Source organism: Ovis aries, chromosome 23, assembly GCF_016772045.2.
Source record: "Ovis aries strain OAR_USU_Benz2616 breed Rambouillet chromosome 23, ARS-UI_Ramb_v3.0, whole genome shotgun sequence".
Lineage (NCBI taxonomy): Eukaryota > Metazoa > Chordata > Mammalia > Artiodactyla > Bovidae > Ovis > Ovis aries.
In genome coordinates, this window is record NC_056076.1 from 62,389,501 (window position 1) to 62,416,590 (window position 27,090).

Below are 27,090 nucleotides of genomic sequence, written 5' to 3' on the forward strand. Positions count from 1 at the left end.
AATCAGGCGTCACAGCTCTTTTGTGAGAACCAAGTAAACAGAATAAAGGAGCCAAAGGACTAACCAACTGCTTTGCAAGGGGGGGGGGGGGTGGGATGGAGCTGTGTGAGAACCTGATTAGAGCTGCCTTCTCCCAGCAGGAAAAGTACAGCAGTGCAAAAGGATGGTTTGGGTCAGAGTCTTTGGGGGCCCCTGTGTTCAAATCAGGACATCAGGAATCAACACTGAGTCTAGCGGTACAGACATAGCACCAGGGTCAACTCACTGAGTGCACCGAGAGAGGGAGAGTTCAGAGGGGTAGAGAAGAGCTGGGCACGAGGGCAGAAGGAAAACGCAAGCTGACTTCTTTTAAGTGTGTTTGCTTCAAATAGCACTGAATACTTTTGAGTGGATCAGCAGCACAGAAAAACATAATCTAAGTCCTGAGAAATAAGGAAGGTCTGAGGTTTAGGGAGTCTGACCTGGCTGCAGTAGCGTGGCTGGTCCTGAAAGTGCATTCCAGGCACTGCCCTCTTTATGATGAAATCTAGGGATGGGTGACCCACTGGAGCATCATGGCCAAAGAGGCAGCCTTATGGCCTTCACTTAACTGTACCTAAATCCCAGTTCGCACGCTTATGAGTCCTCTGACCGCAAGCTGGGAATGATGCTTCTTCCTGCTTCAGTTTTCTTTCAGTGCTTTTCTCATAAGGTGGTTCTGATGCTGGAATGAACTCATGCCTGACAAGAAATGAAATGAATGCTTAGTATGTACAGTACTTAATAAATACTAGTGAGTATAATTATTTTCTTAGTCGGTAACAAAACTGTCTCACTGTCAGCTGGCCAAGCATAGAGTCCCCCAAAATTATTCAGCTAATTCTTTAAGGCTTGAATTGTGATTTATTTCCTCTCAATCAAACATTGTTAAAAATTAGAGGTTCTTCCTTGCTTTCTCCTACCTACTTTTAGATTCATTAAAAATATGTATTTTACCAATCCATTCAGCAAGGTGATAGATAGTAACTTTCTGAATCATTGTGAGGCTGTGAGTCTTAAGATGTATATCCCCATCATTACTGAGTTAGAGCATGAGCATAGAATTCTAGGTTCAAAGTGTTCTTCACACTTTGTTGTTATTTGATTGCTAAGACGTGTCTGACTCTTTGTGACCCCACGGACTGCAGCATGCCAGGCTTCCTTGTCCTTCATTATCCCCCTGAGTTTGCTCAAATGCAAGTCCATTGAGTCAGTGATGCCATCCAACCACCTCATCCTCTGTGGTCCCCTTCTCCTCCTGCCTTCATTCTTTCCCAGCATCTGAGACTTCTCTAATGAGTTGGCTTTTCCATCATGTGGCCAAAGCATTGGAGCTTCAGCTTTAGCATCAGCCCTTCTAATGAATATAAAGGGTTGATTTCCCTTAGGATTGACTGGTTTGATCTCCTTGCTGTCCAAGGGACTCTCAAGAGTCTTCTCCAGCACCACAATTCAAAAGCATCAATTCTTCAGTGCTCAGCCTTCTTTATGGTCCAACTCTCACATCTGTACCTGACTAGTGGAAAAACCCTAACTTTGACTGTAGGGACTTTTGTGGGCAAAGTGATGTCTCTGTAGTTTTGCTTCTTGTAGATTAAATTATTAAAATTTAATAATTTTATTTTTGTTTTTGATGCTGTTCTTGATATTTTATTGCATTAGGAGTCCTTTTAAATAGTTTTAAAAATTTAGCTTATTCATCAGGAGATGTTTTCCATTTGGAAACCTGTGTCTTGGTTCAGTTCTGGGAAACTCTCAGCCACCACTATGGCCCGAATATTTGTTATCTTCATTCCAACACAGATGTTGAAACCCTAATCCCTGATGTAATGTAGTTTGTAGGCTGGGCCTTTGGGGGGTAATTGGGATTAGAATTGGTCATGAGGGTGAGTCAAGGATGTAATCAGTGTTCTTATGTAACCGGGAAGGGTTAATTTTGAATTCACAATGGATCTGCTCTGTGACTTTAATCCTTATCTTGCCAGCTTTGTTATTATAGGCATACATAGTGGTCTGCCTCAGGGAGATAAGCTGACTCTGCCCACCTGTGAAAGACTGTGACATTCTTAAATTCTTTGTGTGGCATATGGTGAGGCTCCCCTCACCCGCTGCTTACTGGCGTGGCCCAGAAATTCACATCTGGGGAGGCGGGAATTGCAGACAGATGCAGCATCTTTGTTTGTTGATATGACAGGAGATATTCCATTTCACACCACCCATGAAATCACTGTAAGAAAGTGAAACCACATCCTCCTGCCTGAGGCTTGCCATCCTCAGCGACATTTACAAGGTGACATTTTACTTTGTTGCCTCACCACCTCTCCATCTTTGATCCATAAAAGAACCTGGCATCTAGGCTTGGACAAGATGGTTATTTTGAGGTGCTAGCCTGAAATCTTCTTGGTAAGCCAGCTCTCGAATAAAGTCCCTTCTTTGACTTAACACCTCGTCTCAGATTTATTAGCTTATCATAAGGTGAGCAGAGAGAGCTTTGACTCTGTAACACCTACGCATGCTAAGTTGCTTCAGTTGTGTCCGACTCTTTGCAACCCTATGGACTGTAGCCCTCTAGGCTCCTCTGTCCATGGGAGTCTCCAGGTAAGACTAGTGCAGTGGGTGAGCCGTTTCCTCTGCTATGAGATCTTCCTGATCCAGGGATTGAACCCACATCTCTTATGTCTCTTGTGTCTCCTGCACTGGCAGGCAGCTTCTCTACCACTAGTGCCATCTGTGAAGGCCTGGTGACTTATAGAGAAAGGGGAAAAAGATAAGAGCTCTCAGCCAAGTAAAGACCAGGAGGCAACCACCTGTGAGCCAGGAAGCAAGCCCTCGCCAAGCACCCAGTCACATGGCACCCTCATCTCAGACCGCAGCACCCAGAACTGTGAAAAATGCATGTTCACCAGGCACCTAGTCAGTGGTGTCCTGTTACCCAACCAGTGGTTGAATGACAGCCATCACCCACACAATTGTCTCGGCTCCACTCTATCTCCTCTCTTCTTCTGGTTTCCATTTGAATAATCCTGATGGACCTAGAGTTCTTTTTAATGTTCTAATAGATTTTGAATACTTAACAAATTCCTGCAATCTTAGCATCAAATATTGTAAAAACAAAACAAAAGCTAGAGCAAAACTCTCCTTCTACGCCTGTTCTCCATTCATAGAGCCCCTATCCCTTCATTGTCATTAGGGACATTGGTACATGTTGCTAAGCATACACAGGGCAGGCCATAACTAACAACAATAAATAAACATACGGCAAAATCCTGCTGATAGTGTTATATTGTTGACTTAGGGTAGCATTGCCTCTTTCCCAGCCCGCTCCAAACAGCCATCAAAACAGTGCAAGACCAAAGTTTTATCCGTGTAGCTAGCAAGTGTGTGCTGTGCTCTGTCACTTCAGTTGTGTCCAACTCTTTGGAACCCTGTGAACTAGAGCCCACCAGGCTCCTCTTTCTGTGGGACTCTCCAGGCAAGAATACTGGAGTGGGCTGTCCTGCCCCCCTTCAGCCAGTCTTCCCAACCCAGGGATCAAACCTGCCTCTCCCGGGTCTCCTGCTCTGGCAGATGATTCTTGCCCACTGGCGCCACCTGGAAGGCCCATAGCAGGTACACCAACGTACACAGATTCCAGTTCCGTACTCACCTAGTTCCGGCTGCAGTGCAGCCTCTGGGACCTTCGCTTCCCTTGCAGCGGAAGTGCAGAGTCTTAAACAACGGCCTGCCAGGAACGTCCCCGAAGATTTTAAACAAGAGGTAAGTGAGAAAGGAACCTGGCGAAGGTTCGTGGGGAAACATACATAGAACCTAGTCTGTGGTTTTAGAGAAGAGGTTTTAGAGATGAAACAATTTCTTGTTTGATCCCCCAAAATCTATATAGATGCATTGAATGTAATGCAAATAACTATATCTGTGCAGTGATGAAGCCTGAGCCACTCTCTGGTGAGCCACTCTCTGGTGAACCACGGGCAGTCAAGATGGACAATCCCTCTATCTGGAGCCTCCATATGATGCGTGTGTGTGTGTGTGTGTGTGTGTGTGTGCGCTTGCTAAGCCATTTCAGTTGTGTCCAACTCTTGGCGGCCCTATTGATTGTAGTCCACCAGGCTCGTCTGTCCATGGAATTCTCCAGACAAGAATACTGGAGTGGGTTGCCATGGCCTCCTCCAGGGGATCAGACCCAGGGATTGAACCAACATCTCTTAGGTCTCCCACACTGGGAGGTGTGTTCTTTACCACTAGTGCCTCCTGGGAAGCCTTGAGATCTTCCTGACCCAGGGATCAAGCCCGCGTCCCCTGCACTGGCAGGCAGATTCTTTACCAGATCCAGTAACTTCATCTAAAACATCCATCCAGACCCCATGTCCCTGGAGTGGGGACAGTGGACACGAAACAGAGTTATGCTTGGGGGTCAACACCAGAGCCCAAGTGAGAAGAACAGAAACATTTCTTGGATACTTCACTCAATACCTTGTGAGCAATTTAACAGCAAACATGCTGTTTATAATAATCTCTATTTCATTGCTCATAATTATTCTACTAACTTAAAACTTTCTGTTTTTATGGGAAAAAAAAAAAATCTAGGGGAAGCCACTAATTGCTGCCAGTTGGCAGACTAGGGAAAACATGAAGCCGGGAATGTGTGAGTCCCAATTTGTCAGAATTCCAGGCTCTATGTACAGACAGACGTGGAAGATGTGGGCAATTAATTTTGGCAAAACCTTGTCTATCTTTCTTTTCATCTGAGCTTCTGGCCAAGATAAACTTGAAAGGAAGAGTGTACGGGCTTGTAAAAGTGAATCAGAGGGTGGGGCTAAGAAAAGGGTGGTGCTAAAACTGCTAAAAATTACTCCTACAGTTAAGAGTTACTTAACTCAGCCACAATCTCTTACTAAAGGGACCCACTGCCAATTCTGCTCCAGTGGAAGAAAACAAGGTATTGTAAATATTTCTTTGTTTAAAATGTTTATGTTTTCTTTCTTCATTGAACTGCCTAGATGAATAACAAATTATCAAGACCTCCACAGAACAGAAATAATAGTTGAGGCCATCCCCCAAGAATTCTGTGCAAGTCAGAGATTTATCCCTAAACTGGTTCAAAGACTGTGCTGGGAGAGGCTAAGCAGGAGAGCGCTTTCATTTCTGAAGCTGTGAGAGAGGTGGTTTTACTGTGAACTGTGAAATTACGAATGGTATTTTTTCCAGTCACATTTCTGGATTTGCTACCTTTGTATCTGTCAGCAGAGGCTGAAAGAAATAGGATGTTCTCAGAATGACTGAACCAAAACCCTTCTATCCCTTTGAAAGAGTAGGCTTGGCAACATGAACCTGATCTCACTCATTTGCGTAGGGAGCTAATGATTTGACTCTCTACCCCCCACCCCTACCCAATTTCAAGTCTTGGCCGTCATTCCAGGGGCTGTTAGCTTTCTTCTCTTTCATGGAATAATCAAGACCCTAACCTTACACTACATGCTCATCAGAAACCCTCCCAGACGACTAATCCCTTCAGAAATGGCTTCGGATAAACTCGGAAGTGCTGGGGGTGTGGAGAGGTCATTATCTGACATGCACAACTCCACCAAGTAGGCAGTGTTATCAGCACCCTGGGGAGGTCAAGAGGCCTTGACTGTCCTCTAAGAGGAAAGCAGAGCAGAGTCCTTCTTCCTCCCTCCTCCCGCTCACCATCACCCCTCCTTTCTCCCTCCTCTTGTTCGACCTCTTTTGTCACCCAATCCCTCCCTTTCACCATAAAACCTTAAAGGCAATAAAATATAGTGGCAAAAGGATTTGTACTTAGAGTCCAGAGACTGGGATTGCAATGATAACCCTGCTGTTAGGTAGCTGTGCATGTTAGCACATTTTACCTCTCTGGGCCTTAGTTTCCTAGCAGATAAAATGAGACCATTTGATTAGGATTAGAAGATTCTTTCCAACACAGATTTGCTGGGAATATGTGTATCTATAATGAGACATTTTGATGAACAATACTATTCTTTCCTTATTTTCATATTTCTTTGGTTAAGCCCCTTTACAGACTGAGATATTACATATTTTACATAAATGTATGGATACTGATATACGGGTTAGGAAATGACAAGCCACTCCAGTATTCTTGTCTGGAAAATTCCATGGACAGAGGAACCTGGTAGACTACAATCCATGGGGTCACAAAGAGCCAGTCACGACTGAGCGACTGAGCAGGCATACTGATGTATCTATATTCCTCCTGGAAACAGCAGAAGAGCAGTTCGTTCTGAAAAGGGCACACATGGTTTTTGATCTAGACTTTAGTCTTTATTTATAGTCTCCTCTGAAAAGATCACTCTCTATCCCTTGAACGGATAAATTATTTCATGAGAATTTCATCCCCAAATTCTGCATCTTTCAGGAATCACTTTTAATGCTGGCTTAGCACTTCAGTACTTTTTTTTTTAAAGGCAAGAACTGTTCCTCTTGTATGTTCTAGGCTGCATCTGATATATTAATGATGATATTAATGAGAGAGTTAATGAAGCTGAAGATAACTGTCTATTAACTTTCCACAAGAAATTAACTCTTTTGTCAGAGAGAATGATCATTTTCAGGAATTTGCTACCAGTATCTAAACTCTAGAATATTCATAAATCATAGGTAGAAAGATAAAAGTCCTCAGCCTCAAAATAATAATTTCTCCCCTCTTCCCTTCACGGTGATTATGCTTTGCGAGTTCTTTAAAGAGAAAGCTTAGGGGACTTCCCCAGTGGTCTAGTGGTTAACAATCTACGCTACCAAAGCAGAGGACCCGAGTTTGATGACTGTTCAGGGAACTAGACCCTACATTCTGCAACCAAAGACTCCACATGCTGCAAATAAGACCTGGTGCAGCCAAATAAGAAAATTAAAAAATAAAAGATAAAGCTTAATATATAGATAGTAAATAAAACATCATTTAAAGGGATATAGCTGTAAAGAAAACAGGGAGCTTATTTCCAAGATGGCACTGGATCTGTCAGGAGAAAGTGCTTATATGTAAATTTCAAACATTTTTTGAGGGTGTAGAGTTATTACGAAACAAGAGTTGTTCCTTTTTTCATTTAATAAAATAGTGTTAGCCTAGAATTATCATCAGCTTCTGCAATAGGTAGAAGCTATGACTAGAGATGATTTAAGGGCTGAGAAGTTGTTTGGTTAAGGGTAAGCCTAGGACTAGGAGGTGTTTCAACAGTATCACTGTTAATTCAAGTCATGAAGAAGTCAAGACTTTGTCTGCACATGTCTGTCCCTTGATTCAACCATTTAGCTAGAGAGATCTCCTGACTCCTCTAAAGTTCTCATTCTAGGTTTCTCAGAGGGCCGGATGATATCAGTGCAAGACCAAGTTCTATACAATACTTGCCCGAATAGGACTCTCTAGACCTAGGAATTTGGTTTACTTTAAATTATTTAATCAGTTTGAGAAATTATTTGGCTATAAAATGACAATAGATTGAACTCACTATTTCTTTGATAGCAATCCAGTTTTATTAAAATTAAATGAGAATATCAGGGTGATTAGAGGTGAAATTTAGAAGCTGAAAACAATATTTTAAAAAATGAGAAAGCTTGAGTTCCTTTGTCCATTATGATTGGTTTCAGGGGGTCTCAAGTGAGTGAGAATAAAGACAAGAGGCTCTTGACTTCTCTACTTCTCTATAAGCATTTCCACTAGCTTGTGAAAGTTCCAGGTTTAAATAGGTTTTAAAAAATGATGACTAGAACCTTAAATATAAACACTCTAAATAAAAAATAAATAAATATTTGGAAGTTTCCATTTTGTACAAAGTCCTGAGCTGGGTGCTAGCAGATGCACAAAGCAGAGTAAGAAAATTTTGCTCTCAGGGAACTTATTCTAGAGATGAAAAGATACGGTACGAACATATGAAAACAGAACTAGCAGTGTGATAAGCACCAGGCAAGTGGCAAAAGCTATGTTATGGGACTTTGGTGGCAGACACGCCCCTATGAACCCCAAAGTTCAGAAAAAGCATCCAGAGGAAAAGGTCTGGAGCAGAGTTGGGTTTCATCTTATTATGAAGGAGGATAAAGGGTCTCCGTAAACCAGGATACCATCTATCAAGGTGCAAATGGATAAACAAGGTTAAAAAGTATAAAAATAGGGATGAAAGATAAGTGAGAAAAACTACAAAGTCAGAAACGTGTATAATTATTCCTCATTTACTGGTAAAGCCAGCAGGTATGTGGTGTATTGAAAAGAAGCACTTGGCTGATTCTACTGCAGTTTAAACTCTGGAATTTCAACAGGGAGACCCAACTGACCAGAATCCAATTGTCCTCTCAGGTGCTTCAGCTCTAGAATTTGAGGGAGTCCTCTTAAACTCTCTGGACTTCAGTTTTCTAAGATTTATAATAATATTGGAATTATGTTCGTTCAGCTCTTAGGAGGGCATAAGTACAGATATATAGATTGTTGTTGTTGTTTAGTTGCTAAATCATGTCTGACTCTTTGCGACCCATGGACTGTAGCCTACCAGACTCCCCTGTCCATGGGATTTCCTAGGCAAGAATGCTGGAGTAGGTTGCCGTTTCCTTCTCCAGAAGATCTTCCTGACCCAGGGACTGAACCCACGTCTCTTGCATTGGCAGGCCAATTGTTTACCACTGAGCCACCAGGGAAGCCCCATATAGATTGTTACATAGGTTATTATGTATATAATCAGGTTGGATAATACATTCTTTTGTCATTTCAATGAAAGATGATAGAAAAGATAATTGTGTAAGCCAAAAAATCCATTTACAAAAGTAAAATAAATGGAAACGATTATTAATGTGTTCTTTAACTCTGCTTTGTTTTTCTTAGATCTTCCCAATGGACTCTCTAGCAAAATCTATCAACCAATTTGCTCTGGAGTTTAGTAAAAAGCTAGCTGAATCTGCTGAGGGTAAAAATATCTTCTTTTCTCCCTGGGGGATCTCAGCCTCCTTGGCCATGGTGTATTTGGGCACAAAAGGGACCACTGCAGCCCAAATGGCCCAGGTGAGTAAGAAAGGACAGCTATTCTCTATTGGCTTAAAATGAAATGCTTTTATTTGGCTTTCACCTTCATTCCTCTCCTGGAACCCAAATGGTCCACATTTTATAATCATGTCTTCCAAAATAAAAGACACACACATTTCCAGACCTTAAAAAATAAGGCTGAGAAAGTGAATCAACAAGCAACTGTTTCTAGGAAAGCTATTTAAGAACCTGTATTCTCTGGCAAAATCACATGGAGACACGAGGTTATCAAGTTTGGTTCAATGTTAAAATTTTTAAAAAATTTTGATTATTAAAATATTTCAAGAAAGTCATGGCTCATACTTTAATAGAGTTAGTCATCATCTTTCTAATCTTGGAAGGATTTTCTTAAAGACACAAATAGAGGACTTCTTTGGTGGCTCCGTGGTTAAAATCTGCTCGCCAGTGTAGGGGACATGGTTTGATCCCTGCTTGGGGAAGATCCCACAGGCTGCAGGGCAACTGCTGTAGCCTGTGCACCTAGAGCCTAGGCTCCAAAACAAGGGAAGCCCCACTCCGAGAGTGGCCTTCAGGCACTTCCAATAAAGAAAGCCCGCATGCCCACGCAAAGCAGCAAAGACCCAGCACAGTCAAAACTAAATAAACAGAATAATAAATTGATTTAAAAAGACGCAAATGGAAAAATCAGGTGAAATCTGTTTCTCATGCTTTGTTTGGTTGTTACTTTGTTCGATCCCTGCTTGTCTGGGTGAATCTAACAAATACATGAAGAACATTAAAATAGTAGAACAGTATTACTGTTTGTTTCCAAGGCAAACCATTCAGTACTGCAGTAATCCACATCTATGCCCCAACCACTAATGCTGAAGAAGCTGAAGTTGAGTGGTTCTATTAAGACCTTCAAGACCTTCTAGAACAAACACCCCCAAAGATGTCCTTTTCATTATAGGAGATGGGAATGCAAAAGTAAGAAGTCAAGAGATACCTGGAGTAACAGGCAAATTTGGCCTTGGAATGCGGAATGAAGCAGGGCGAAGGCTAACAGAGTTTCCAACAACACAAGAGAGGACTCTACACATGGACATCACCAGATGGTCAATACCAAAATCAGATTGATTATATTCTTTGCAGCCAAAGATGGAGAAGCTCTATACAGTCAGCAAAAACAAGACTGGGAGCTGACTGTGGCTCAAATCATGAACTTCTTATTGCCAAATTGAGACTTAAATTGAAGAAAGTAGGGAAAACCACTAGGCCATTCAGGTATGAGATAAATCAAATCCTTTACGGTTATACAGTGGACGTGAGACATAGATTTGAGACTAGATCTGATGGACGAGCGCCTGATGAACTATGGACAGAAGTTCGTGACCGTGTTCAGGAGGCAGGGATCAAGACCATCCCCAAGAAAAGGAAATGCAAAAAGACAAAATGGTTGTCTGAGGAGGCCTTACAAATGCAAATTCTCTTCTTTGAGAAAAGAAGAGAAGCTAATGGCAGAGGAGTAAAGTAAAGATATACCCTTTTGAATGCAGAGTTTGAAAGAATAGCAAGGAGAGATAAGAAAGCCTTCCTCAGCAATTAATGCAAAGAAATAGAGGAAAACAATAGAATGGGAAAGACTAGAGATCGCTTTAAGAAAATTAGAGATACCAAGGGAACATTTCACGCAAAGATGGGCTCAATAAAGGACAGAAATGGTCTGGACCTAACGGAAGCAGAAGATATTAAGAAGAGGTGGCAACAATACAAAGAACTATACAAAAAAGATCTTCATGACCCAGGTAATCACGATGGTGTGATCACTCACCTAGAGCCAGACACCCTGGAGTGAGAAGTGAAGCGGGCTTTAGGAAGCATCACTACGAACAAAGTAGTGGAAGTGACGGAATTCCAGCTGAGCTGTTTCGAACCCTAAATGATGATGGTGTGAAAGTGCTGCACTCACTAAAGCAACAAATTTGGAAAACTCAGCAGTGGCCACAGGACTGGAAAATGTGTTTTCATTCCAATTGCAAAGAAACACGATGCCAAAGAATGCGCAAACTGCCACGCAATTGCACTCATCTCACACACTGGCAAATCATGCCCCAAATTCTCCAAGCCAGGCTTCAGCAGCATGCGAACTTCCAGATGTTCAAGTCGAATTTAGAAAAGCCAGAGGAACCAGAGATCAAATTGCCAACATCTGCTGGATCATGGAAAAGGCAAGAGAGTTCCAGAAAAACATCTATTTCTGCTTTATTGACTACACCAAGCCTTTGACTGTGTGGATCAGAACAAACTGTGGAAAATTTTAAGAGATGGGAATACCATCCACCTGACCTGCCTCCTGAGAAATCTACATGCAGGTCAAGAAGCAACAGTTAGAACTGGACGTGGAACAATAGACTGGTTCCAAATCAGGAAAGGAGTATGTAAAGGCTGTATACTGAGTATTTTTTTTGGCTCCAAAATCACTGCAGATGGTGACTACAGCCATGAAATTAAAAGACATTTGCTCCTTGGAATAAAAACTATGATCAACCTAGTCACGTTAATCACTCAGTCATGTCCGATTCTTTGGGACACCATGGACTATAGCCCACTAGGCTCCTCTGTCCATGGACTTCTCCAAGCAAAAATACTGGAGTGGGTTGCCATTTCCTTCTCCAGGGGATCTTCCCAAGTGAGGGATAGAGAATGGTTCTCCTGCACTGCAGGCTGACTCTTTACCCACTGAGCCATCAGGGATGCCCATGATCAGCCTAGACAGCATATTAAAAAGCAGAGACATTACTTTGCCAACAAAGGTCCATTTAGTCAAAGCTATGGTTTTTTATTTTTTTTATTTGGGCTTCCCTGGTGGCTTAGATGGTAACGCGTCTGCCTGCAATGCAGGACACCTGGGTTCAGTCCCAAGGTTGGAAAGATCCCCTGGAGAAGGAAATGGCAACCCACGCCAGCACTCTTGCCTGGAAAATCCCATGGATGGAGGAGCCTGGTAGGCTAAAGTCCATGGGGTTGCAGAGAGTCGGACACGACTGAACAACTTCACTATGGTTTTTCCAGTAGTCATGTATGGATGTGAGAACTGGACTATAAAAAAAGCTGAGCACCAAAGAATTGTGCTTTTGAACTGTGATGTTGGAGGAGACTCTTGAGAGTCCCTTGGACTGCAAGCAGATCCAACCAGTTCATCCTAAAGGAAATCAGTCCTGAATATTCATTGGAAGGACTGATGCTGATGTTGAAGCTCCAATATTTTGGCCACCTGATGCGAAGAACTGACTCATTTGAAATTACCCTGATGCTGGGAAAGATTGAAGATGGGAGGAGAACAGAAGGACAGAAGATGAGATGGTTGGATGGCATCACCTATTCGATGGACATGAGTTTAAGCAAGCTCCGGGAGTTGTTGATGGACAGGGAAGCCTGGCATGCTGCAGTCCATGGGGTCACAAAGAGTCAGACATGACTGAGTGACTGAACTGAACTGATTACTGTATAAGCAGTTAATTTGATGTAAGCATTCTCAAATCACAGTGTTTCTATGTGTGTGCGTAGCTTTATATAGCAAAGTGAAAGTGAAAGCCATTCAGTAGTGTTATTCCTTTCTGTGAGCTGCATCCAGGATGCATGTGGGGGATATAATTAAAGGGTCTTTTTCTCTTCTTGGACAATTTCAGGGAAACACAGAGTCCACATCCTTCCTGTGAATTTTCACATAAATGCTGGGTGAACACAAAGACTGACTCTATCATCAGATAATGGTCGGCAGTGAGAAGTGAAGCACTTTAGTAGAGAAAACGACTAAAACTCCTGAATTTTCCAGATAATTAGGGCAATATTGGGTTTTGCTTAAATTGGCTAAATGATGCACTCAATTGAATACTTAGCTTTATTCTGAAAACAATGATAGATAAAAATGAACCATGGAAAACATGAGAATTTTACATCTAAGGGTATTCCCAATGTTATTTTCAATGTCCAATGCAAAGTGTTAAAGTAAAGATACTAACAACTTGAATTCAACTTAAAAATTTATCTAAAAGCAGCTCTTGACTTACTCTGTTAGTCCAGGTATTACACCAATTAAGTAAAATCAGAGCCCCCTTGATCCATTAATCATACGTTCTGCAGCTAGGGGAATGACTGGCTTGTAGTTACCGATGTGTATTTCGAATGATCACATCTCTGCAAAATGTGCTCATGTATTGCCTTTTTATTGAAATTATAGGTTCTTCAAGTTAGCAGAGACCAGGACAGCGAATTTTGTCCTGACAGTGAAAAGAAAAGGAAAATGGTATGTCTTGTATTTCAATATCCATTTGATAATTAAGGAGAAGGCACTTTTAGCATTTTTTTTTTAGTGGCTAAATCAAACAACTTTAATAGGTAATTTTTCTTAGAAAAAGATATTAAAACTATAGGAAAATTTTAGCGCAAACAATGTCTACGCTTTTTGAAAGAGTTATATTCTTTCCCCTTATCTCTCCCCTTTCTTTCCTTTCAAAACTATTTCACTTTCAACCATGTTCTTATTTTTGCAAACTAAGTGTGAAGAAAATTATGCCTCAACAACTTTTATATCCTGCACTAAAAATATCAGAGAAAAAAAATTTACCTACCCTACAATTGATTTCATGATCAGTTCATGAACATGAAATCATTTCTTTTATTCTAAATTGTTCATATACATGTGTTTCTTTTTCAACATTTTTATTTGACCAATTTATTTTCTTTGAAAGGAATTCAATGTGGGCAAGCCTGAAGAAATACACTCTTATTTCCAGACACTTACTTCAGAAATCAACAGTTCCAGCCATGCTTGTATACTTAAAACAGCCAACAGGATCTACGGGGAGAAAACTTATCCGTTTCACAAGGTAAGTGCAAACCTCTTATTTTAAGTGGATGGGAAAGAAAGAGCCATGTGAAACCAATCAAACACTTGGTACTTTTCTACAGGGACCTCGGGGACAACCTTAATGTATAGGGTGTCTGTGGTTAGTATTTCTGATGATCATTTAAACTGACCAATGTGTCAAGTTGTAAAGGAAACCAACACTGTATCCCAAACCATATCAAGTGATCAGAATTTTATGCCCATAACAAAGGGGTACAACCCACTAACACACATAGAAATGTGGCTTACGTAACCCCTGGGCCAACATTTGTTTCATGGGAAATAGAACAAAAGGGCTAGGGTAGTTCCATACGGTGAGTCTGAAGGAGCAGAGGGTGGATGACCATCAGAGGGTGGCTGGAGACTCTGTCCTCAAGAGCAAAACTGACTTTAGGATCAGATAAATCGCTTCACATCACGACTTCAGAAACATTCTTTACATGCAGTTAAGTCATCTTCTCTTCTCTGATGGCTGAGACCCCACAGTGCAGACCCTCAGAGGAGCCAACCCTACATCTGGCCAAACGTTTAGTTCTTCCTGTTTGTCTGTCCCACTCTTTGGCACGTTTCAGAAAAGAGCCAGAAGACCCAGGTGCCCAGTGGGTAAGAAGTAAAGAGACTGAATAGAATAGAAGGATAGCAATAGAAAAAGTCGAGCTGTGCAGTGGTGAAGACTCCTGGGAATAAGATCCCACCTGCCACATGGCACGTATATGTATACGGATGTGGGGGCTCCAGAGCTGTGGGGAGGCAGGCCTTCCTTCCACAACTGCAGTTCTGCATGGCTAGTCTGCATCCAGCTAAGTTTGCACAGGGGAGCTTAGTTTTTAACCATAGCCAGAGTATGGAAAGACTGAAGAAAAAAATGGGATGCGAGTTTGTAATTATCCATCTAGCTGGACTTTTTTTTCCCCTGATAATCTAAATAGACTTGATGTCTCAGCTTTTGTAAAAAAAAAAAAAAATCTACAAAAGGAGATTTTGCCTATATCTTCCAGAAATATTTAGAAGATGTGAAAACATATTTTGGTGCAGAGCCACAGTCTGTGAACTTTATGGGAGCTTCTGACCACATCAGAAAGGAGATCAACTCTTGGGTTGAAAAGCAGACTGAGGGTAAGCTTTCTCCAAGGTGGTCACCAGTGTATTTTTGAAAAGTATCACTTTATCATTTTGAATTGTGTTAAGTATTTGCATTTCTTAAATAGAACTGTGGGCATATTCTAATTATTCAGAACATTTGTTTTTATTCTAAGTCTTATCTGAAACAGATAAGACAACTGTTTTATTAATACCAAGTAAACAAGAAAATGATCAGACTCTAGTAGTTCCAAAGAGGACTCTAGAGAAATGCAAAAAGGTTTGGAATACTGATGCATATGCGGTTTCTAAAGAAAAGTGGCTGCTAATGAATAATTAAAGTGTGGCATTAAATATACTGTATAACCTTGAGTAAGTTTCAGAATAAGGTCATATATTAGAACAGATTTAAAATACAGTAACTGTCCCAGTAATAGAATAGAAGCTTGTTGTTGCTGTTGTTGTTCAGTTGCTAAGTCGTGTCTGGCTCTTTTTGACCCCGTGGACTGCAGCACACCAGCCTTTCCTGTCCTCCAAATTCACATGCATCGAGTCGGTGATGCCATCCAGCCATCTCATCCTCTGTCCTCCCCTTCTCCTCCTGCCCCCAATCCCTCACAGGATCAGAGTCTTTTCCAATGAGTTAACTCTTCACATGAGGTGGCCAAAGTACTGGAGTTTCAGCTTTAGCACCATTCCTTCCAAAGAACACCAGGACTGATCTCCTTTAGAATGGACTGGTTGGATCTCCTTGCAGTCCAAGGGACTCTCAAGAGTCTTTGGCATCAATTCTTCGGCGTTCAGCTTTCTTCACAGTCCAACTCTCACATCCATACAGTGCAATAACACTACCTTATTTGAGTTTCTGCTATAAATCACTAACAAATAATAGCCTTGCTCACAGTAGCTGTTCAGAACATTAATGTTTATTGAAGTGAATTGAGGAAGCTGGCAGCCGTGAATTCTCAGTTCTTATATCACTGAACTAGTGACTCAGAGGAGAAGGCGGTGGCACCCACTCCAGTACTCTTACCTGGAAAATCCCATGGACAGAGGAGCCTGGTAGGCTGCAGTCCTTGGGGTCGCTAAGAGTCGGAGACAACTGAGCAACTTCACTTTCACTTTTCACTTTCATGTATTGGAGAAGGAAATGGCAACCCACTCCAGTGTTTTTGCCTGGAGAATCCCAAGGACAGCAGAGCCTGGTGGGCTACCATCTATGGGGTCGCACAGAGTCAGACATGACTGAAACGACTTAGCAGCAGCAGCAGCAGCAGCAGCAGCAGCAGCAGCAGCAGTGACTCAGAAGCCATGCTGAGGCAGGAGTGACTGTTTTTCCTAACTTATGCCTGATTTGGATTCATCCAAATGTGAGTCTGGTTTGAGAATTATAAATTAGCCTGTATTTGCAGAATGAAACTACTTGCGTTGTTCCAGTTCATGTGAGAACCGAATGTGATTGTACAGGCTAAAGCGCATTGAAACGGACACCACAGACTCAGTGTAGGAGCTGTGCTAAGTCACTCAGTTGTGTCCGACTCTGCGACCCTGTGGACTGTAGCCCGCCAGGTTCCTTGCTCCATGGGATTCTCCAGGCAAGAATGCTGGAGTGGGTTGCCATGCCCTTCTCCAGGGGAATCTTCCCGACACAGAGATCGAACCCGTGTCTCTTATGTCTACCTGCATTGACGAGAGGGTTCTTTCCAGTGGAAGTAGAAGCAATTGCAGTGTCGGAGCTGCACTAAATCTCAGCTCTCAAATGCCTGCCCTCTGCCTGCTTGGGCCCCTAGAAGACGGAAGAGGGCCTTACAGACAGGAAGGCAGGGAGTAGCTCATACGCTGTCCTTCACCCAAGCACATCCTCTCAGAGCTGAGTAGGGAGTAGCTGTCTGATGCTCACGAGATTGGTTTGCATAAGGGTCTTGCCGTCTTCCCCATATAGGCTGATGCACTCAAGGAGCATGACAGAATCCATTCCACCAGATCACAGAGCTGTCCAGACTTCCTATGACGAGAGAAGTGTGCCATAAATCTGAGGGCTGCCATAGCAGAGGACCACAGACTGTGTGGTTTAAACCAATGGAAATATATTCTCGGATAGTGCCGGTGCTTCCCTAGTGGCTCAGTGGTAAAGAACGTGCCTGCCAATGAAGGAGATGCAGGACATGCAGGTGCCACCCCTGGGTTGGGAAGATCCCTCGAAGGAAATGACAGCCCACTCCAGTATTCTTGCCTGGGAAATCCCATGGACACAGGAGCCTGGCGGGCTACAGTCCAAGGGGTCGCAAAGAGTCAGACACCACTTAGTGCTAAGCAGTGTGACCGCACAGCTCTGGAGGCTGCACCCCTGAAATCGAGGTGTTAGCGGCCTTTGTTATGCAGTCGCTAAGCTGTGTTTCACTATTCGCAACCCCGTGAACTGTGGCACGCCAGGCTTCCACTTCTTTGGAAAGTTTTAGGAAAGAATCCATTCCATGCCTCTCTCGTAGCTGCTGACGGTTGCTGGCAACACTTGGCCTGTAGAAGCGACTCTCCGGTCTTGGCCTCTGTTGACAGACGGCTTTCCTCTCTTCTGCTCCTTTGTCTTTGTGTTTTTCACACTCTGTGTGTCTGTGTTTGAATTTCTCTCCTTTTATAAGGACACCTGTCATTGAATTACAGGCCCAGCCAAAGCCAGTATGACTTCATTTTAACTTGATTGCGCCTTCAAAGACCCTATTTTGAAATGAGATCACATTCACAAGGACTGGGGGTTAGGAACTAATGTATCTTTCGGGGAGGACAAAATTCAGCCCACAACAGCAATCAGTTCAGTTCAGTCACTCAGTTGTGTCCGACTCTTTGCAACCCCATGAACTGCAGTGCACCAGGCCTCCCTGTCCATCACCAACTCCTGGAGTTTACCCAAACTCATGTCCATTGAGTTGGTGATGCCATCCAACCATCTCATCCTCTGTTGTTCCCTTCTCCTGCCCTCAGTCTTTCCCAGCATCAGGGTCTTTTCAAATGAGTCAGCTCTTCCATCAGGTGGCCGAAATAAATATTAGAGTTTCAGCTTCAACCTCAGTCCTTCCAATGAACACCTAGGACTGATCTCCTTTAGGATGGACTGGTTGGATCTCCTTGCAGTCCAAGGGACTCTCAAGAGTCTTCTCCAACACCATAGTTCAAAAGCATCAATTCTTCAGCGCTCAGCTTTCATTATAGGCCAACTGTCACATCCATACATGACCACAGGAAAAACCATAGTCTTGACTAGACAGACCTTTGTTGACAAAGTAATGTCTCTGCTTTTAATATGCTGTCTAGGTTGGTCATAATTTTCCTTCTAAGGAGTAAGCCTCTTTTAATTTCATGGCTGCAGTCACCATCTGCAGTGATTTTGGAGCACCCCCAAAATAAGGTCAGCTACTGTTTCCACTGTTTTCCTATGTATTTGCCATGAAGTGATGGGACCAGATGCCATGATCTTCATTTTCTGAATGTTGAGCTTTCAGCCAGCTTTTTCACTCTCCTCTTTCACTTTTATCAAGAGGCTTTTTAGTTCTCTTCACTTTCTACTATAAGGGTGGTGTCATCTGCATAGGTTATTGATATTTCTCCCGGCAATCTTGATTCCAGCTTGTGCTTCTTCCAGCCCAGTGTTTCTCATGATGTACTCTGCATAGAAGTTAAATAAGCTGCTGCTACTGCTGCTAAGTCGCTTCAGTCGTGTCCGACTCTGTGCGACCCCATAGACAGCAGCCCACCAGGCTCCCCTATCCCTGAAATTCTCCAGGCAAGAACACTGGAGTGGGTTGCCATTTCCTTCTCCAATGCATGAAAGTGAAGAGTGAAAGTGAAATAGCTCAGTCATGTCTGACTCTTAGCGACCCCATGGACTGCAGCCTCCCAGGCTCCTCCATCCATGGGATTTTCCAGGCAAGAGTACTGGAGTGGGGTGCCATTGCATAGAAGTTAAATAAGCAGGGTGACAATATATAGCCGTGACATACTCTTTTTCCTATTTGGAACCAGTCTGTTGTTCCATGTCCAGTTCTAACTGTTGCTTCCTGACCTGCATACAGATTTCTCAAGAGGCAGGTCAGGTGGTCTGGTATTCCCACCTCTTTCAGAATTTTCCAGTTTATTGTGATCCACACAGTCAAAGGCTTTGGCACAGTCAATAAAGCAGAAATATATGTTTTCTGGAACTCTCTTGCTTTTCCATGATCCAGCGGATGTTGGCAATTTGATCTCTGGTTCCTCTGCCTTTTCTAAAACCAGCTTGAACATCTGGAAGTTCATGGTTCACGGATTGCTGAAGCCTGGCTTGGAGAATTTTGAGCATTACTTTGCTAGCATGTGAGATGAGTGCAATTGTGTGGTAGTCTGAGCATTCTTTGGCATTGCCTTTCTTTGTGATTGGAATGGAAACTGACCTTTTTCAGTTCTGTGGCCACTGCTGAGTTTTCCAAATTTGCTGACATAGTGAGTGCAGCATTTTCACAGCATCATCTTTTAGGATTTGAAATAGCTCAACTGGTATTCCATCACCTCCACTAGCTTCGTTTCTAGTGATGCTTCCTAAGGCCCACTTGACTTCACATTCCAGAATATCTGGCTCTAGGTGAGTGATCACACCATCGTGATTATCTGGGTTGTGAAGATCTTTTTGTACAGTTCTTCCGTGTATTCTTGCCACCTCTTCCTAATATCTTCTACTTATGTTAGGTCCATACCATTTCTGTCCTTTATTGAGCCCATTTTTGCATGAAATATTCCCTTGGTATCTCTAATTTTCTTGAAGAGATCTCTATTCTTTCCCATTCTATTGTTTCCCTCTATTTCTTTGCACTGAACACTGAGGAAGGCTTTCTTATCTCTCCTTGCTATACTTTGGAACTCTGCATTCCAATGCGTATGTTTTTCCTTTTCTCCTTTGCTTTTCATGTCTCTTCTTTTCACAGCTGTTTGTAAGGCCTCCCCAGACAGCCATTTTGCCATTTTGCATTTCTTTTTCTTGAGGATGGTCTTGATCTCTGTCTCCTGTACAATGTCATGTATGTCCATCCAGAGTTCACCAGGCACTCGTCTATCAGATCTAGGCCCTTAAATCTATTTCTCACTTCCACTGTATGATCATAAGGGATTTGATTTAGGTCATACCTGAATGATCTAGTGGTTTTCCCCACTTTCTTCAATATTCTTCCTCAAATACATAGCCTAAATATTATCTTGAGGAAGCATCTGAAACATCTGAGCTGAGAGGCAAGCATTCTAAAAAAATTTTTTTTCAAAAGTATCAAGGTCATGGAAGACAAAGAATGGAATGTGAAACTGCCTCGGCTTAAAGAGGACTAAAGAGGAAATGGCAGCTAAATGCAACTTGAGCCCTTGGATTGATTTCTAATCTAGGAAAAAAGGACACTATTGGAACAACAGATGAAATAATTTAAACAGGGGACACCTCTTGTGGTCCAGCAGGGTTGGGATTTTGCCTTCCAAAACATGGGGTATGGGTTTGATCCCTGGTTGGGGGGCTAAGATATCGCATGACTCGTGGCCCAAAAATGAAAACATAAAACAGAAACAGTATTGTAGCAAATTCAGTAAGGACTTTAAAAATGGTCTACATAAAAATTATTTTTTAGAAGAAGTCTAAAGAGATCTGTTAATATTAATAGTATTCTATCAATACTGACTTCCTGGTTTGAATTTTTATGGGTATAAGATGTTACGTTAAACAGTATTTCATGATCATCAGTTTTATAAGCATGGCATTTCACCAGGACGTAACTATATCATTTGGAATCTGTCCCTTTGCTTTTGTAGGAAAAATCCTGAATCTCCTACCTGATGACGCTGTGGGCCCTACAACCAGAATGGTTCTGGTGAATGCCCTTTACTTTAAAGGAGTCTGGGAACATCAATTCCTAGTCCAAAATACCACAGAAAAGTCATTCAAAATAAACAAGGTAGGAGCCTGTTAATAACCAGTATGTATTTTATAAGACATTGCAAATGAAATTCTATTTTGAATTCATTCTATCTGAATATATGTTCCTGTAAACTCGGGCAGGGATGACTGACCTAAAAGCCCCAGTTTCATCCCACCTGGACATTACCCTTTCACTATTTTAACCTCTGTACACAGACCATGCACATATTATATCACTCACCCCTTGCTGCGATTATGGCAGAGCAGGCAAGGGAGTTACTGCACTTATTTTCCAAGTTAGAAACGCAGTGGGGCTAAGCGACCAGGTTCATTTCAAGTTTACTTGTTTTGGTTGCATTGCAGGCTCTCTGGTCAATAGAGGAACCAGCCACTAAATGTCCGGTGTTGGGGTGTGTGTGTGTTACTTGCTTTTTGCGACCCCACAGACTGTACCCTGCCAGGCTCCCCTTTCTATGGGAGTGTCCTGGCAAGAACACTGGAGTGGGTTGTCATTTCCTCCTCCAGGGGATCTTCCCGACCCAGGGGTTGAACCTGGGTCTCCTGTGTCTCCTGCAGTGGCAGGCGGATGCTACCAGGGAAGCCCCAAGTGCCTCGAGCTGTGCCTCAGTTAGCAGGCTGCAGAACCATGATTCCCTGCTCTTCACTTATGAATTCTGTTCTTGTTCTAGTAAACTAGCACTGTCTTACACCAAACTGTTACTTTTCCAGAAGAAAAAGAAATAAAAAGCATTTTAAAGTCTCATCTCTTTCTTTAAGTTTTCCCTCTGGTCTGGCACACAGAGCATCTGTTTTTGTAGTAGGCACTTACTTCAGCAACAAGGGAGATGAGCGGAAGGTCACAGATACACCCAAGGGCTGGAATGTGGCTGGGTCTTGAGACTTGAATGGAAACTAGGATTCAAATATTGTCAGGATTCATTCTCTAGCTTCTCAACTCTGTTTCTCCCATCCTTCTTCTCTCAATCTGCAGTCTGATCTCCATTCTAGAGATGAGTTTGATAGGTCACATTCCAAATTCTCAGGTAAAGAACTGACTGGCCAAAGTTTGTGAAAATGTTTTAGTCCTGGGTGGATTATCTCACTTAGACACTGCTGCTGATGACACATTGCTGTAACAATATGTTGTGTGCAATAGGCAATTTTCAGATAATCTGTGGGGAAAAGATGTAGAAAGGGCTGAATTTATAATCCAACAGGCTAACTGAAAATAAGCTGGATAGTTACTCGGCTTAATAAAACCACTAGAAATTTTCAGCTGCAGGTGATAGAAAAGCATTCCAAACTAGCTCCAGTGACATGAGAATTATATTAGTGTTAGCTCGGGGGCTTCCCTGATGGCTCAGGAGTAAAGAATCCACCTGCCAGTGTGGGAGATGTGGGTTCGATCCCTCAGTCAAGAAGATCCTCTGGAGAAGTAAACACCTCCAGTATTCTTGCCTGGGAAATCCCATGGACAGAAGACAATGGCGGGCTATTGTTCATGGTGTCACAAAAGAGTCAGACACGAATAAGAGACTAAACAACATCAAAGAAACTAAGAGGAACCAGGAGTGGGGCCTCTAGAGTCTCAAACAATCTGTCCTCTCTGCCTCTACCCTTGAGCCATCATTCTTGCTCTCCTTCTCTAATATTAAGGATGGAGTTAATCCATATGACCAGGGAATAGGACTGCCCTTTATTCTAGCTTCACAACGCTACTGTGAATACAGAGAGAATCTTGGCTGCTAGCTCTAGCAGAATGCTCCCAAAGAACACTCTGATTGGTCCCACCCATATGCATATCTTTGAGACAATCATTTCAGCACAGAGCATCCTGAGTGAACAGCCCTGGGCACGAGGCCACCACCTTAGCAGAAAGGTGGGGCTTTGTGACGGACACTCAGCACCACATCGAGTGGGTGGATGAAAAGTATAACATGTCTGAATTGCAGGGTTCGCTTTTGCTTACCGTTGGCTTTACTAGCATTTCATAATGTCATGTATCTACCATTATAGTATCATACAGAATAATTTCCTTGTCCTAAAAATTCCCTGTACTCAACATATTCACCCGTCTAAGTCTTTGGCAACTGATGATCTCTTTACTGTCTGTATAGCTTTGCCTTTTCCAGAATGCCATAAATTTGGAATTACATAGTATGTAACCTTCTCGAAGGTGCAACCACCTTCTTCTACTTAGCAATATGTCTTTAAAGTTCCTCCAATATGTATTTAAAGCCACTTTTTCTGGCTTGACAGGTCATTTCACTTTATTGCTGAATAATCCTCCATTGTATAGAGTTAAGATTTTGTTGATCCCTTTGCCTTTCTGAAGGGCATTTTGGTTCTTTATGACTCAAACTGCTATAAGCATTTATGTGCAAGGTTTTGCGTGAACATGTTTCTGACTCATTCTGGAGACTACCCAGGAGCACAGCTGCTGGCTCGCTCGGTAAGGCCGCGTTCAGCTTCGTAAGAAACCACTGCACTGCCATCTGGTGTGGCTGCCACTTTGCATTCCCATTGGCAGAGAATGCGGTTCCATCTTAGCTAGAAGTTTGTGTCATCAGGGTTTTGAACTTTTGGCCATTCTATTAGCTGTGACACTCCACAGCTAATCTTCACTGTTTTAATTTGCAATTGCCTAAGCACATAGGATTGAACACCTTTCACATGCTATAGGTTTTCCTTTGGTGAAGTATCAGTTCAGATCTTTTGCCTATTTTTTAGGTGGGGTTTGTTGCTTTATCATTGTTGAGTTTTAAGAGTTCTTCACAAATTTCAGATACTGGTATTTTATCAAACATATGTTTTGCAATCCTTAGCTCCTAGCTTATTGCTTGTGTTTCCCTTCTCTTAGTGGATTTCAGTTTTATGATAGTAAAAGGCTGTCTCAAATGTTTGCATCTGAAATGCAACTTTGTTTCCGAATCATTGGTATTTTCATAGTTTGCTTAAGATTATATATTCTTTTAAGTGTTTGGTAGAATCCAGCTTGCCATGATTCATAGAGGATGCCATAATACTGTGGAGAAAGAAACTCTCACATCATTTATTGATGATGTCATCCAGTAGAACACATATTTCCAGAAAGCAAGGTTTGAATAATTTTATTTAGCATTTAGCAGAGGATCATCATCTTTGTCAGTGTCCCAGATGGCTGGGAACCAATGTTGCTAAAGAATTAAGAATTTGGTGAGATACCTCCACAGTGATGTTGCTGCATATACTCTACAGACTACAAGCAAACCAGTGCAAATGATGTCCATGAAAGAAAAACTTCAAGTATTTTACATAGAAAGTCCACAAGCCATAGGCCTTCAACTCTACTATGAGAGCCGTGACCTCAGTCTGCTCATACTACTGCCAGAAGACATTGATGGGCTGGATCAGGTAAAGGGATCAGTCTATTCATACCTCCCTCCTTTCCTCTCCCCTTTGGTAACATTTCTTTTCTCTCTGTGAGTCTATGTCTATTTTGCAAATGCATGCAAAATCACTTTAGTGATGTTTGACTCTGTGCAACCGCATGGACCCACCAAGTTTCTCTGTCCATGGGATTCTATAGACAAGAATACTGGAGTGGGTAGCCATTTTCTCCTCCAGGGAAACTTCCAGATCCAGGGATTGAACCTGTGTCTCTTATGTCTCCTGCATTGGCAGGCAGGCTCTTTACCACTAGCACCACCTGGGAACATTTACTTGCATGGAAAAATAACTTTAAAAAAAAGACAGCAGTCTGACATGAAGATGTTTCTACTGTTTATCTGTCCCGGGAAAAAAGATATGATCTTATAAAGATATGATCTCCCAGTTCTTGAATTTCTGCACAGGAGGGCAACCAACATACCTTCAGCCCTAGGTACTGTATTTTCATGTATCACCTAAGTTTACAAAACTTTGTAAGGTTGATGTTACTATTTCTCAGGAAGGATAAGTAGTCTACAGAGACCTTTAGCATTGAGTAGCCACACAAACAACAGCTAGAAATATTTATTGTGAGTAACAAAGCTGTGTAGATTGATCATAACAATCTTTCAGGTAGTATAGGTCTTTTTTCTCCTTCTGGTAGAACCTACCTAATTTTTAAATCACATGCATTAAGCTAGCCTTAGATATACATTTAAAAACATTAAACAGAGTCTGAAACATTTTTTAAAGAATGCTTTTTATCAAGTAAACACTCTTCAGAAGATATAGTCTGTATCAACGCATCTTCAGGTTATTACTTAAGTTGTTCACCAGTTAAACATCTCTTAAGCCTGATTTTGGCCAGACCACATTTCTGAGCAATCCGTGTGCAATAAGTGGTCTGTCTTTCTTTGCACTGTGAGTGAGTTTTCATGTGTGCCAGATTGCTTATATTTCTGCTTCCACTGCCCTCCTGTTGTTTAGAAAGATTTCTAGATAGTGTCATAAAATTCGTGAAACTGGAGAGGATGGTAAGACCAAGCGTGAATACTAAACCATTAGAGTTACATCATTATAGGCCTTTGATTTTTTAGAAAGTGCAAGTTCCTGACCTGAAAACATTGTCACTTTAATGCACATCATTTACATATGTGTCATTGATAGCAATACTTGGATCTAGAAAACTCCAAAGTAGCAAAATCATGTGCTTTAAACAAACATGTTATTTAAAAAATCAAACATTGCTTTTTATCCTATATATGTAATGCATATGTGTATATACATATATATTTGTTTTAAAATTTTAAATATCAAGAGAAAAAGCAGCTTCAAAATCACTATTTAAAACGTTATTATTCTTAAGATAGAATGATTTTCCTTTCTTTACTATTCTTTTTTCCCCATAATTTATAGTTACTAGTTTCATATTGGTGTGATTATAGAGTATAGGCATTTTATTTTATCTCAGATTTTCTTTTCGAAGGATTGTATACTGTGCTAATTAAACTAATTTAATAAATTAGTTATGAACTAGTTTATTAGTTAATAAACTAGTTTTAAACTAGTTAATACAACTAATAAAAATAATTTTTTTGGTTCCCTGGCATACAATGTGTCCTAGAGTATATGCTTTTGTGTTGATGACATCTAAATGCATATTTATACTAATATATTTGTGTATGTAGTTGCTGTCTTGGAAATATCATAGAAGTACTTCTGTTTTGAATCAAGGTCTAACTTATTAAGCCTGAGAACTATTAATCTGCAAAATGATATATCAACAGTGTGAAAGATCTCTTTATAAACAAAAAACTTCCAAATGTGTGTGTTTTGTTACCTTTGGTAATGGGAGTGATTATAATTCATCTATGTAATATCTAGAAATTTCACTCAACCTTTATTTCTTAATTGGAAATTGCTGATTCTTTCCTCATTGGGTCCAAATTGCAGCTGGAAAAGGCCATCACCTATGAGAGGCTGAGTGAGTGGACCAGCGCAGACGCGATGGAGCTGTGCAATGTGCAGGTAAACCTTCCCAAGTTCAAGCTGGAAGAGACTTACGACCTCAAGTCAACTCTGATCAGTATGGGGATGACTGATGCCTTTAACCAGAGCAAAGCTGATTTCTCAGGAATGTCCTCAGAGGGAGACCTATTTCTGTCCAATGTTTTCCATAAGTCTTTCCTGGAAATAAATGAACAAGGTACAGAGGCTGCAGCTGGTACTGGGAGTGAGGTGAGTGTAAGAATGAAACTCCCCTCCATCGAATTCAATGCAGATCACCCGTTCCTCTTTTTCATCAGGCACAACAAAACCAACGGCATTTTATTTTATGGGAGATTCTGCTCCCCCTAAACCCTGCATCTCTCTCATCAAACAAGAGCCTCTTACAGTGTGAAAAATACACGTATGATGGAAAACATAATTACAATAAAACCAGTTTGTAGCCTGACTCTTTCTTATGCATAAATATTAGAAAGATTATCTTGAAATAATATATTCTAGTGATCCTATCAGGCCTATATAGCTAGAGAGAATGCAAATTTAATTTTGTAATCATTTTAATGTGATTTTTATTTACATTTCAGAAACTTGGTTATTCAATCAAATGCCTTACAATGCTTGGCCTACCTGGTCACTGTATTTCCATTGTCACTTATATTTCACATGCATCATTTAGTGAAGAAAAATCTTTATAAAGGTGATATAATGATATAACTGATATTGATATGTGAATTTAAAAGTATTCTAAAATAAAAATTTTATTAGAAAGAA

At 41.5% G+C, this 27,090-nt stretch overlaps 1 protein-coding gene across 4 annotated transcripts; it reads left to right on the forward strand.

Annotated features, from left to right (window-relative positions):
• The first annotated feature begins 60 nt into the window (after window positions 1–60).
• LOC101105297 (serpin B10) lies at window positions 61–27,090 on the forward strand. Of its 4 annotated transcripts, none has more exons than XM_042239180.2 (8): window positions 61–3,774; window positions 8,858–9,034; window positions 13,236–13,301; window positions 13,747–13,884; window positions 14,903–15,020; window positions 20,799–20,941; window positions 24,142–24,297; window positions 26,266–27,090. In XM_042239180.2, exons 2-8 carry the CDS (start codon window positions 8,867–8,869, stop codon window positions 26,668–26,670), a joined length of 1,194 nt encoding a protein of 397 aa, XP_042095114.1. In that variant the 5' UTR covers window positions 61–3,774; window positions 8,858–8,866; the 3' UTR covers window positions 26,671–27,090. The 4 variants fall into 4 exon arrangements, with proteins under 4 accessions (XP_042095114.1, XP_004020630.3, XP_027816677.1 ...); XM_004020581.4 differs by lacking the exon at window positions 61–3,774 and adding an exon at window positions 4,890–4,954; XM_027960876.2 differs by lacking the exons at window positions 61–3,774; window positions 24,142–24,297 and adding an exon at window positions 4,890–4,954.

Bases quoted from the DNA above. Each gene is read 5' to 3' on its own strand.
- LOC101105297 (XM_042239180.2), top strand. From the start codon at position 8,867: ATGGACTCTCTAGCAAAATCTATCAACCAATTTGCTCTGGAGTTTAGT. The intron at 13,302-13,746 runs GTATGTCTTGTA...TTTCTTTGAAAG, and splicing joins GTGAAAAGAAAAGGAAAATG to GAATTCAATGTGGGCAAGCC. The intron at 24,298-26,265 runs GTAAAGGGATCA...TCCAAATTGCAG, and splicing joins ACATTGATGGGCTGGATCAG to CTGGAAAAGGCCATCACCTA.